Raw genomic sequence first — 12,135 nt, 5'->3', positions numbered from 1 at the left:
TGTGACGCGGCAGCTAAAAAAGCCAATGCAATTCTGGGCTGCATCAATAGGAGTATAGCATCTAGATCAAGGGAAGTAATAGTGCCACTGTATTCTGCTCTGGTCAGACCTCACCTGGAGTACTGTGTCCAGTTCTGGGCACCACAGTTCAAGAAGGACACTGACAAACTGGAACGTGTCCAGAGGAGGGCAACCAAAATGGTCAAAGGCCTGGAAACGATGCCTTATGAGGAACGGCTAAGGGAGCTGGGCATGTTTAGCCTGGAGAAGAGGAGGTTAAGGGGTGATATGATAGCCATGTTCAAATATATAAAAGGATGTCACATAGAGGAGGGAGCAAGGTTGTTTTCTGCTGCTCCAGAGAAGCGGACACGGAGCAATGGATCCAAACTACAAGAAAGAAGATTCCACCTAAACATTAGGAAGAACTTCCTGACAGTAAGAGCTGTTCGACAGTGGAATTTGCTGCCAAGGAGTGTGGTGGAGTCTCCTACTTTGGAGGTCTTTAAGCAGAGGCTTGACAACCATATGTCAGGAGTGCTCTGATGGTGTTTCCTGCTTGGCAGGGGGTTGGACTCGATGGCCCTTGTGGTCTATTCCAACTCTATGATTCTATGATTCTATGATCTAGTCCATCACCCTTGTTCCTGACATCTTCTCCACTCAACCTTTCTTCCCTCAGAGAGAGAGAGAAGGGAGAAGAGGCGGCATTTTGTGGTTCACCTCAGGCACCAAAATGCCTCAGGCCGACCTGGCCAACAAGCCAGCACGCCTTAAGTTTCCCTCACGCTCAGAGGCTCCTTTTCTTTCTTTCTTTCTAAAGCGCAAAAAAGAGGCGCCGGAGCCCTGGAAGAACAGCAGGTGCAGGCGACGGGCGAGGCCGCCTCAGCGCGGGCCCCGCCTCTACGCGAGGCTCGGCGGCCGGCCTGTGTTCCCCGAAGCCCACGTCGCGTAAAAGCAGCCGGAGGAGGAGGAGCAGCGGCGGCGGCGGCGGCGCTGAGGAGACCCGGCTGCTCGCCGCCGGCAGCTGCTGGAGCCGCCCAGCCGCCGCCATGAACTCCAACAACCGCACCGAGAGCGACTGGCAGGGACTGGTGAGCGAGGTGAGAGGGGGAGAAGGAACGAGGCCTGCCGCGGGCTGGAAGGCGGAGCTGCCTTTTCCCGCCATTTTCCCCCCAGCTCTCCTCCCCACACAGGCCTGCAAAACACCCGCGTTGCTGGTGCAATGGGGCTTTCCTGCCAGCCGGCACCGGGTCGCCCATCCATCTCCTTCCTGGCGTTTCCGGCGATCTACAGTCGGAGCGGCTTGCTTCCCTTTCCTCTCTTTAGTGCAATTAAGGTTTGCAGCCCACTTCCCCCGATGCGTGTTTACTGTGCAGCATGTCACTTGTGAATCCAACCCCTCCCCCAGTTAGGCGTGCATAAGGGTTGCAGTGGTGGGGGATTTTTTTTTGGGGGGGTGGGGTTCTGAGGCAAACGACCTCCCTGGCCCGCCAAAGCAGCTGGGCTAAGCTCAAAACTTGCCTCAGTTTTTCCAGGTGTGGCCAATGCTAAAAGCTGGATGGTTGCGTGTCACCGCAGGGATGGTTGGCACTTGTTGCTTGGAGGGGTATGACGGGTGTTACCTGTATGTCACTTGGGGGGCGAGGGGGTTGGAGCGAGGTATATATCTTCCCTTATCCCTGTTAAGCTGAAAGCAGCAAACTTTTGCTATTCCCATCTCCCCATTTTTATTTATTTTTTACTTAGTAGAGAGACCTTGTGAGTCAGGAATTCCCCAAAATGAGTTGCCAGGTCTTGGGGTGCGATCAGAGGTTTCTGCAGTGCGACTCACTCAACACAAACTTTTTGGGTGAATGGGAGGGCTGCAGGTGTTCGGATAAAAGTCTAAATGAAGTCCGTGAATATGCAACCATATGCTCTTCGATTTGTCACCATATCCAAGTAAATATATTTAGGTTGGGGTGGGCATGCACCATGATCCAGACGGATGCCAAGGGATTTTGCTGTCATTCTCCGCCTGTTAAGTTGTCAGGCAATGTCCCCTACTCGGCAGGGTATAAGTAAATTATTATTATTATTATTATTATTATTATTATTATTATTATTGCATGCTAATGGGATCTGTCCATCCCCCATCAGGCTTTGGCTTCTTGATTCTCGCCCTCAAAGGACCTGGCCACTCTGCGCCAAACTAGATTTAATGTCCATTGCATGATTGCAACTAATGTGCTGTTGCTGGTTTTTTTTTTTTAATGTAAGTAGGCATCTTATGCATAGCATACTTTCCCTGTGAAGGCTTCCCACCTGATGTACCGTATTTTTTGCACCATAACACTCACTTTTTTCCTCCTAGAAAGTAAGGGGAAATGTCTGTGCGTGTTATGGAGCGAATGCCTGCGGGTGGCGGGGGGGGGGGGGATCTGCTGCAGTCGTGAGCTGAGGATCCATAGTTCCCCTTCCTTCCCTCCTCCGTGGTTACAAAGCATGGATCCACATGGATCCTCAGGATTTTTGCATTGGGCTACTCCAAACTCACTGTCAGATCACATGTCTGTGGCCACAGCATGAACCACAAAAATCATATATCCACTATTTCGTTTAGAATATTTTTTTTCTTGTTTTCCTCCTCTAAAAACTACGTGCGTGTTATGGTCTGGTGCGTGTTATAGAGCGAAAAATACGGTAAGTTGCAGCTTCAGGGGAATAATTTTCATAGAGACCACAATAGGTGAGACCAATGGGTTAAATTCTCCTCCACCCCCTGTGATTCTGTTGCTGCCCCCCCCTCTTTTCTGTTTTCCATTTTTAACTTGTGCCTATTAATTCATTCAGTTGTCAACTTACTGTTTTTCTTCTGGCTAGGATTCTGTGTGTTTTTAACAGAATCTTTGTTGGTTGAATATGAGCCTATCATTTCCTTGTTAGAGGGAAGGCAAAATGACACATTCACCTGCTAAATTTTGGCTACCCTGTAGCTTTTCAATGTACAAGAGGAGAAAAAAAGAATTTTGCAATCCTACTGCAATAATTGCTGCTGTAAACTTCATAAAAAGATCAGAGGTGATTGAAGTGTTGTTGGAACTAGTCAACTTTGGCAAACACTGACTAGTGTTTGCCACAGTATCTCAAAATGGCTGTTTCCCTAGGATTCAATTCTCTGCTGATGTTCTCAATAACATCTTCCTTCTGTAGTCATAGAACACTTTGATTCCTATATTACTGTACCAGCATCTCACACCCACAGCTGAGTAACACAGCCAGACTCTAAGATTATAAGAAAGGGTGTCAATCAGAGTGTAAGCAAGCTTTCTAAGCAGCTGTTGGGTCAGCAACGCTTCTATAAAGTGGGTATTGCCTGTCCATGATTCTTTTCACTTCCATGATATTCATATTAATTTGGGCTTGGTTTGGGGTCCTAAACAAGTGCCAGGCAGCTGTGCCTTCTTTCAACCCCAATCTTACTCCCTGCCCTTCCATTACCACCTCTCATGCCATGTTGCTTCTGCTCTGAGAAAATGTTTCTAAGAAATGACGGGAAATGTTGGCACAGGCAGTTATTGGCAATTATGAATGATTATGGTCCCATATGGAGTACCAGCATTCTAATAATTAGAATCATAGAATGGAATCCCAAGTGCCTTCCAGCTCAGCCCCCTGCAATGCCGGAATAAAACAACAACAACTAATGTATGCGGCAAAAAATGGTAGTGATATTAAATGTTTTGTGGTGCAGAAGGATGGTGACCTTATGAGACCAAGATGAAGACCACCTACAAGAGACTCCCTCCCCTTCCATGTTCTGTGAAGCTTTGTTCTAACTAGGGATGTGCTATGGTCTAAACCACTGAGCCTATTGGACATGCCAGTCAGAAGGTCGGCAGTTTGAATCCGTGTGACAGGGTGAGCGCCTGTCGCTCTGTCCCAGCTTCTGCCAACCTAGCAGTTTGAAAGCATACCAGTGCAAGTAGATAAAAATGTACAGCTGCAGCAGGAAGGTAAATGGCATTTTCGTGTGCTTTGGCACTCGTCATGGTCCTCTGTGTACCAGTAGTGGTTTAGTCATGCTGGCTACGTGACTGGGAATGTCTGTGGACAAAGGCTGGCTCCCTCGGCCTGAAAAGCGGAATGAGCGCCACACCCTTTGACTGGATCCAACCGTCCAGGGGTCCTCTACCTTTTACCTTTACAACTTCTCACTCTGGTGTGACAGTTCCTCTACATACCAGAGGATGAAGTAGGAAAGCAGACTGCCTTCATGTGTTGACCATGAGGATAGGGTAACTGCTGGTGGGAAGCTAAATATTTAAACATTCCTGGGGGGGGGGATTTCTGTAAGAAAAGCAACAATACACAATGAATTTGGGTGTGTATTTTCAAATAGGCCTTGCAATCCTGGCCATGATTTGTCTAAGATGCTCTTTGACTCTAAAGGCCCCTAATCTTGAAGCTATGCAAAATGTAGGACTAATAACCTGTTCAAGATGCATTTTTGGTTGTGAGGGCTGGAAAGTAAATAGAGATAAGTTGTTAGCAGCAGGTGATGGAAAGGGAGAAGAAATGGTCTTTCCTTCTCTTTACCTCCCCAGCCCTCGCAAGTCCACAATATTTCGCTTGTCCTCACTTGCGGTGCTCAATTATGTACATTATTATATACATCTAAAGCTACCATGTGATTCTGTTTGGTAATTTAACATTAGTTTTAAGAAAAAGAGAAAACAGTTTCATATTATTAAGCAGGAAATTAGTCAAGTGTAATTATTTGAAAACATAGCAAAAAAAAGAAGAAGCGAAGATAGGAACTGAGATGGAAAACTGGAACTGCACATATTTATTGGGTTTCTTTGCCTATTGGAAACATTAAGGGTCCATAAAATAAAGACGTAAAGACTTACCAATGTTTATTCAGAAGTAAGTCTTGCTGTGTTTAATGGGACATAACACCCAAGTAAGTGTGCACAGGGTTACATGGGAATAAACTCAGTTGTGCTAATTGGGATTTATTCCTGAATAAATGTGCATAAGATCCTGCTGCCAGTTTCTCCCCACTACCTGTGTTCCTGTCTATTTGTACTGCTGGTCTAAAGACCTGGCACTTGATGTCACTGTGATAAAGCAAACCTTCCTGGAAACCAGCTCTGAAACCTGTTTTGCACTGGATGATTGGATTTTATGGGCTCTTTGAGGAAATGGTTCTTGTTTAAAGCTTAGATCTGCAGCTGCTTCTTAAGAAAGTGCCACACAAGGTTTCATATGCACTCACCTGTCTTCAGGGTTAGAAGCAGTGGTTCAAATGATTCAATATAGTAAAAGCTACAATCCCCCTCAGCTTACACAGTAGATGTTTATCACAGACATCTTCCGAGCACTATTTCACACACTATGTTGCATAAAATCTGGACTTGCCACCAAATGGCCTCTGCCTGTCTGTCTGATGAATATTCACATGCAAGACATGTGTATGGAAACATTTGCTTCTCACATTCAAATGTTACATTTTTAAACGAGCATGGAGTTTTTGTTTTGTTTTTTTAAGTGTGATGCAAACCTTAAATGGGGTACAAGTGAGGAAAGGGCTGCTTTACAGATGGCTAACTCAACTCTTGTTCTGTGATAACACAAATACAGTACAGTACCATATCTGTAAAGTTCCCTTGCGGTTTAAAGGGCTGCCCTAAAGGAGCTGGAGGACATCAATGCTCACAAGCTAGTTTACACCCACCTACCCACACCTTGATCTTCAAAAAAAATTCCCCATGTATCTACCTATTATTACCTCATGTCAACAAACATTCAGTGCTTCTTAGCTTGCACATTCAACTGCAAGTCACCAAATGTTAAGTGAACATGTGGTGTACGTCCATGTGTGAACCAGTCCTTAGCCATCCTGATATTAAAACTGTGAAAGCATTGCATTTTTTTGGCTGCTTAGGATTATTATTGCCCAGACATTTGCATATGAGAATAAAATAGTGACAAATTCTCAGTACATAGCAGGAAGTAGATACGGCATGTGTAGCAAGGAGTAGCACTGTATTCCACATCTTTACAGCTAGTTTGGCTTCTATTATCTATCCTCTTTCTTTCTTTCTTTCTTTCTTTCCTTCTTTCTTTCTTTCTTTCTTTCTTTCTTTCAACTGCCCTTCATCAGAAAATATCAGGGTGGTTTGCAGAATAAAATACATAATTTTTAAAAAGGAAATAAGTAAAACAAAACAGCAAACAACTGCTGCCTTTATTAGGTTCTGAGGGTCCTGAAACGTCAGCTTTTCTGTACATTTGATTTCAGACAAGCTGAAATATATAATATATATACTTCAAATATATAAATGGATGTCATATAGAGGAGGGAGAAAGGTTGTTTTCTGCTGCTCCAGAGAAGCGGACACGGAGCAATGGATCCAAACTACAAGAAAGAAGATTCCACCTAAACATTAGGAAGAACTTCCTGACAGTAAGAGCTGTTTGACAGTGGAATTTGCTGCCAAGGAGTGTGGTGGAGTCTCCTCCTTTGGAGGTCTTTAAGCAGAGGCTTGACAACCATATGTCAGGAGTGCTCTGATGGTGTTTCCTGCTTGGCAGGGGGTTGGACTCAATGGCCCTTGGGGTCTCTTCCAACTCTTATGATTCTATGATTCTATGATACAAGGAGAAGACAGAGACAGGTGACTGACTGTGTGTGTGTGTGTGTGTGTGTGTGAGAGAGAGAGAGAGAGAGAGAGAGAGGAGTCCACAGGTGACAGAAAGAAGGAGGAATCTGTATGAAAGGGAGAGGATCTCATTAGTTAATCTTAATTAAATTAATATGCAAATCCTTTATTTTAATGGGACTTACTCTTAAATAAATATGCCACTTTAATATTTCAGTGTTGATTTGGAATGAAAATTAATTTTATTTAGTTGAATGATAAAATGGCAAGATTTTGCAAACTGAAAGGGGGGGGGGACTTGTTTTGGAACTACAGCCATATGGTGCTTGAATGTGGAAGAATCGGGGATTTCCTCAAAGCATTATACAGCTAACGGGCAAGAAAGAACAACTGCCACCTACAGTATACTAGGTTCCGAGGGTGTTAAGTGCTGCTAACTTTGATTTCAGGCCTGCTGATGTTAGAAGTGAGCAAGAGTCACAGAGAAGTGAATCGAAGGTGGCAGAGAAGGTGATAATAAGGTAGAAGAAAGCGAGGAAAGGAAAATGTGATGGAGGCAGGCAATAATGAACAGATGAAATGAAGTAGAAGGAAGAAAGTATAGAAAAGTTTGAGAAGGTAAAGAGAATGGAGAGAGAAAGGATTGTGAAAGATGGTGAGATGGGAGTAAGTGATAACAGAGGAACTGGGAGGTGCAAGGAGGAGGCAAAGAGAATGTGGGAGGTAAGAGCAAAGGCAAGACAGGTGATGCAGGACCAGAAGGTAGGGAAGAAAAAGCCGGAAGCAGGTGGCAGAGACAGGAGCTGGTGAAATTGATAGGCCTTTTTGGTAACAAAACACAAGCATAAATAGCGATTGTGACTTGCCCTCTTGCTCAATATCAACCACAGGTTTCAAGGAAGAGAAGAACCCCAGAAATAAAAGAGAAGCTATATCTATTAAAAGGGTTTGAAAGTTTGCCCAACAGTACATGAAATATTGGTTCACTTGCATTTAGAAAAAAATGTATGCTACTACCTCTGTGTAATAGGTGGTGAGATGCTAGTACAGTGGTACCTCAGGTTACATACGCTTCAGGTTACAGACTCCGCTAACCCAGAAATAGTGCTTCAGGTTAAGAACTTTGCTTCAGGATGAGAACAGAAATTGTGCTCCGGCGGCACGGCAGCAGCGGGAGGCCCCATTAGCTAAAGTGGTGCTTCAGGTTAAGAACAATTTCAGGTTAAGAACAGACCTCCAGAACGAATTAAGTACTTAACCCGAGGTACCACTGTACTATTAAGTATAAATCAAAAGTGAAAATGTAAAAGTGAGTCCTGTGTGCCTAGCAAGGAATATATGGTGCACCTTGGGTCTAGACTGGTTGAAGACCACTGCTCTAAATGAAGATGGGCCAAAGCTGATAAGTGACACCGTAATCTGAATTTCCGAAGTTTATAATGGTGTGTCTTTCACTTTTTAGATTTCCCCTCTCCAATAACTTGACAAATGTCCTGGCATTATCAGATTATGAGGTCATTTCTGTTCAGGAGTTAATGAGATCAAAGCGGATTTGGCACTAAAAATAGCTATGGACAAACAGGGACCATTTGATGGAGAGGAGAGCTGTTTCACCTCTCTGTAATGTTGTCTTTCTCATTCTGTTTTGTTTAAAGCAGTTAGCAGGCAGTAAGACAGTTCAAGCAGTAATGTATTATGTCAGTCTTTACTTAATATGATCTTGTAGCGATCATAGTCCACTTACAAAGGTAAATTAGTGGTAGATAAAAGTCAATAGACAGCAATGAAAATTATTATTTTGAAGGTATTTAGAACAAGAGAAAAGCAGATGAAATTTGAATCTGTTTAATGAAAGCATTAAATAGTTTATTTATGCAAAAATACATGAAGATGTATTACATTCAGAAGATTCACTTTTTAAAAAATACCTAAAAACAAATAGCAGAAGCTATAACCATCTACAGTAAATGGTGGCTCTTTTAAAAAAAGAAGAAATAAAATAAAAGTGGTTATTTGCGTCTTAAAAGCATAAACCCCCACTGTATTTTAAAAGCAGTATATCACAGTAGCATCACTTGCACATCATGGTAAGCTGCAGTTGATGGCTCCCACTTTATTTGTTTCATACAATTTTTTTACCGCTTGATTGTAGAAAACCCTCAAAGCAGTTTTTCCACACTTCTCTCCTAGTGCAAGTGGGAGAAACAAAGCATAAACCCTGACTTAATGTTTCAGACTTAACTGGGATTCATGCTTGGTTGTGATTTGCTTGGAGCTGAACAAACCACAGTCCTCAGTTTAGATGTAAATCTGAGCTAGGGTTCGTGATTGTTTCTCCCACTCAGTCTAGGGCAGGGGTCTGCAACCTTTAAGACAAAAAGAGCCACTTGGACCCGTTTCCGAAGAAAAAACAACAACTGGGAGCCGCAAAACCATTGCGACATTTAAAACAAATATATCTCCGGAGCCACGATCTGACAGCGGGCGGGAAGGTGACGTCGGGACAGTGCGTGACTAATGCACGCACCGCCCCCATGCAACGTCACAGCCAGTACAGCGCCCGCCACAGTGAGGAGTGTCGGGGCGCACAATGCGCCTCCTCCCCTCGCTAGTATCCGCCCCAGAGCCGCAGCAAAGATGTAAAAGAGCCACATGCGGCTCCGGAGCCGCAGGTTGCAGACCCCTGGTCTAGGGGAATTGTTCTTGGCATACCAGTTGTGGTTTGTTTGACTGAAAGAAACCAGGATACCTGGTTTCGATTTAAAGCTAAGCCAGGGATTGTGGTTTATTTGATCCCACTTGTGTTTGGAGAGATGTTGGAGCAATTGCCACATATACAGCAAACCATAAACTCTTTAAGTAGTAACAAGGTCTCCACAACCATATTTATTAACTGCCTATCTGCAAGTTTCATTGTTGTGTTTGGTTACTTGGAGTATGAAATGAGGCTTGTGTTTCTATTTCCGTTTCCTCTTTAGCCCTAACCATAGTAAGCCGTAGCATCCAAATTGGCAAATCATAGTTAGTGTTTGCCTTCCAAATCAAAATAAAAAACTGTTTGAAATGGATTTCTGATTTGGTTTTGGAGAATAAGTGCCAACTGGAGTTTGCCAATCCAAACTTAATGACTAATTATGTTTAGGGATAAGGAAACCAAAACAGAATTCCTGGATCTGTTATGTCTAGCATTCCATTTCTCCATGTTAAAGATGGGAGCTGAGGCTGAGAAAACAGTGACTTACTTGCTTAAGGCTACCGTCTAAGCTTGAACTGGGGCCTTGTAGCTCAGACTCTTAACTTCTTTAGCATATAGCAGTTTCCTATCCAGAGTTCATCATTATTCCAGGTTCCAATGTCATTTCAATGGTGCATAAAAAGCTGCAGATTCCAGATGCCTTTTTAATCAGGGAATTGGCCACTCTTAAAGTGTCACTATATGGATAAGAACAATAATGTTGCTTTATTGAGGGTAGTGCCAAGGCATCATAACCCAGAAGGTTTATGGCAGAAATTCAACTTTGCTGCTGCCAGTAATAAAATTAACCCAAGGTGGAGGTGTCCTCTTCAAAGTTCATTACCCTAGAATGATTTCTCCTTCCCTTTAAAGGGCTCTTGAAAGGATGCATTTGCTACTTTTGGGTACCACTCAATGCATTATTATTTCTTCATGACCCTCAGGTATATTAATGCACCTTGACCAGTAGAAATAAGGACTGTAAGGTTCAAGAAAGCCCTTCTCTACATTTCCCCCAGTCTTCAAAAAAAGGAGCAGAGCAAAAGGGGTCTTTTGATTGCAGACCAAGTAAAATTCTGCAGCTTTTTACACATATGAAACACTAAAGCACATTACATATTTTAGGTGCATATAAATGTCCTTTTTAAAGGGATGTGCCTAAAAACCTCACACGTGAGTAAGATTATATTGCATTTGGAAGGCTGTAATGGAGTTTGTGAGTAGCTAGTAGAAAAAAATATTGGGCTTTGTTGGGTAAAAGGGTGTCATCAAAATGGAGGGAATAGGATAGCTTTTTTTACTTTTATAGAGTAGTGAAAGAAAATGCATTTCTGCTAGCTGAATTAAGCACTCTGTGGTCTGATACTTCAATTATGTGTGTGTTTATGAAGAAGTAATTCCCATTATGTTCAGTGGGGCTTACTCCGATGTAGGTACGTATAGGATCACAGCCTAACTACAATCGTCAGTATGTTTATGTCCTTAGAAATAAATCTATTTTCAAGAATGTGGGCACAGGATTACACCCTAAAGGTTGTAATGTTAACCCAGAAACTGACACAGCCCATAGTTCCTTTAAAGCAGCTTAAACGTGTGTGCCCCTGCCTTTAAAGTAGCGCTTTTGCACAATGCACCAGTCTGTTTGGTTTGGTATTCTTTTGTTTTGTTTTCAAACGCATGTACAAACTTTTTGCCTTGACTTTCTTGCAGTATTTGGTGTGTAAAAGGAAGCTGGAAAGTAAGAAGGAAGCACTGCTAATTCTTTCCAAAGAGCTGGACACATGTCAGCAAGAGAGAGACCAGTACAAGCTTATGGCTAATCAGCTACGGGAGAAGCACCAATCACTGAAAAAGAAATACCGGGAACTGATTGTATGTAACTGGTTTGATAACTTTCTGTTAATATCTGCTTATATTAAATCTTTGGCTTCTTGTAATGCATTGTGCATTATTAATCATTTCCTTGTAATCCTTTTAGTTCTGTGTTCATGATACTGTTTTTGTTCATTTTGTTCATTTTTATTTAATTCATAATTATGTATTCACTACTATTTAAAGGGCAAATAGAAACAACTTCGACCTTACAGTCTAAACCTCTTAGTGCTTTGATTGCAGTACTGTAGTGCTTCATTAAATTACTTTTCCAAGCAAACTAGGTTACTTTATAAAGTCCTGTTATTTTTCCAGTGACATGTAAACTCCCTTCTTGTAGGACGGGGACCCATCTCTTCCTCCTGAAAAGAGAAAGCAGGTAGGTTTCATTTCTGCTTGCATGCGCATGTAATTTACTGCTCTATGGCATTGGTTGTTGTTGTTTTTTAAAAACTATTGCTAAACTATGTTATTTTGATTCCACTAATTAATTTACAGTGGTACCTCGGGTTACAAACACCTCGGGTTACAAACACTTCAGGTTACAGACTCCACTAACCTGAAACATAACTGAAAATTGTGGTTTAAGTTCCAGTAACTATTCTGGCTTGCAAACTAAGATCGAACCATGGTTTCCAATTTTGGTTTGTCAGAGCTTAGACCACGGTTTCATAATTCAGAATGGTATCTCCCTATACCAAGGAATCTTTCACTAGCTTCTGGATTGCAGTACTAATTAGAGTTTAGGAAAGCAATAGCTTCTGGCCAGCAGGAAGGGGCAGAAAAATAATTTGCAGCCTGTTTTTATCTGGGGCACTGAGGATGTGTTGGAACTGGGCACGCAGAAGATGAAGCACATCTAGGTGCTGGCAGTTGGAT

The 12,135-nt window shown here is 42.7% G+C and overlaps 1 protein-coding gene across 7 annotated transcripts in view; it reads left to right on the top strand.

The window, feature by feature from the left end:
• Positions 1-825: 825 nt before the first annotated feature.
• Positions 826-12,135, top strand: part of CCDC149 (coiled-coil domain containing 149) — a 60,933-nt gene continuing 49,623 nt past the window's right edge. For 2 of the 7 annotated variants that reach the window (XM_083460503.1, XM_083460502.1), the window contains exons 1-3: positions 948-1,103; positions 11,095-11,256; positions 11,597-11,635. In XM_083460503.1, the coding sequence (XP_083316629.1) occupies positions 1,053-1,103; positions 11,095-11,256; positions 11,597-11,635 (252 nt within the window). In that variant the 5' untranslated portion in view covers positions 948-1,052. Of the gene's footprint in view, positions 1,104-1,305; positions 1,340-6,654; positions 7,617-8,701; positions 8,981-9,322; positions 11,257-11,596; positions 11,636-12,135 lie in introns of those variants that run through there. The other 5 variants (XM_083460504.1, XM_083460500.1, XM_083460505.1 and 2 more) reach the window with 5 other exon arrangements.

The sequence above is a fragment of the Podarcis liolepis genome (assembly GCF_965112155.1).
Source record: "Podarcis liolepis genome assembly, chromosome: 9".
Lineage (NCBI taxonomy): Eukaryota > Metazoa > Chordata > Lepidosauria > Squamata > Lacertidae > Podarcis > Podarcis liolepis.
The sequence above is the reverse complement of the archived record's forward strand: the minus strand, read 5'-3'. Positions and strand labels throughout refer to the sequence as shown.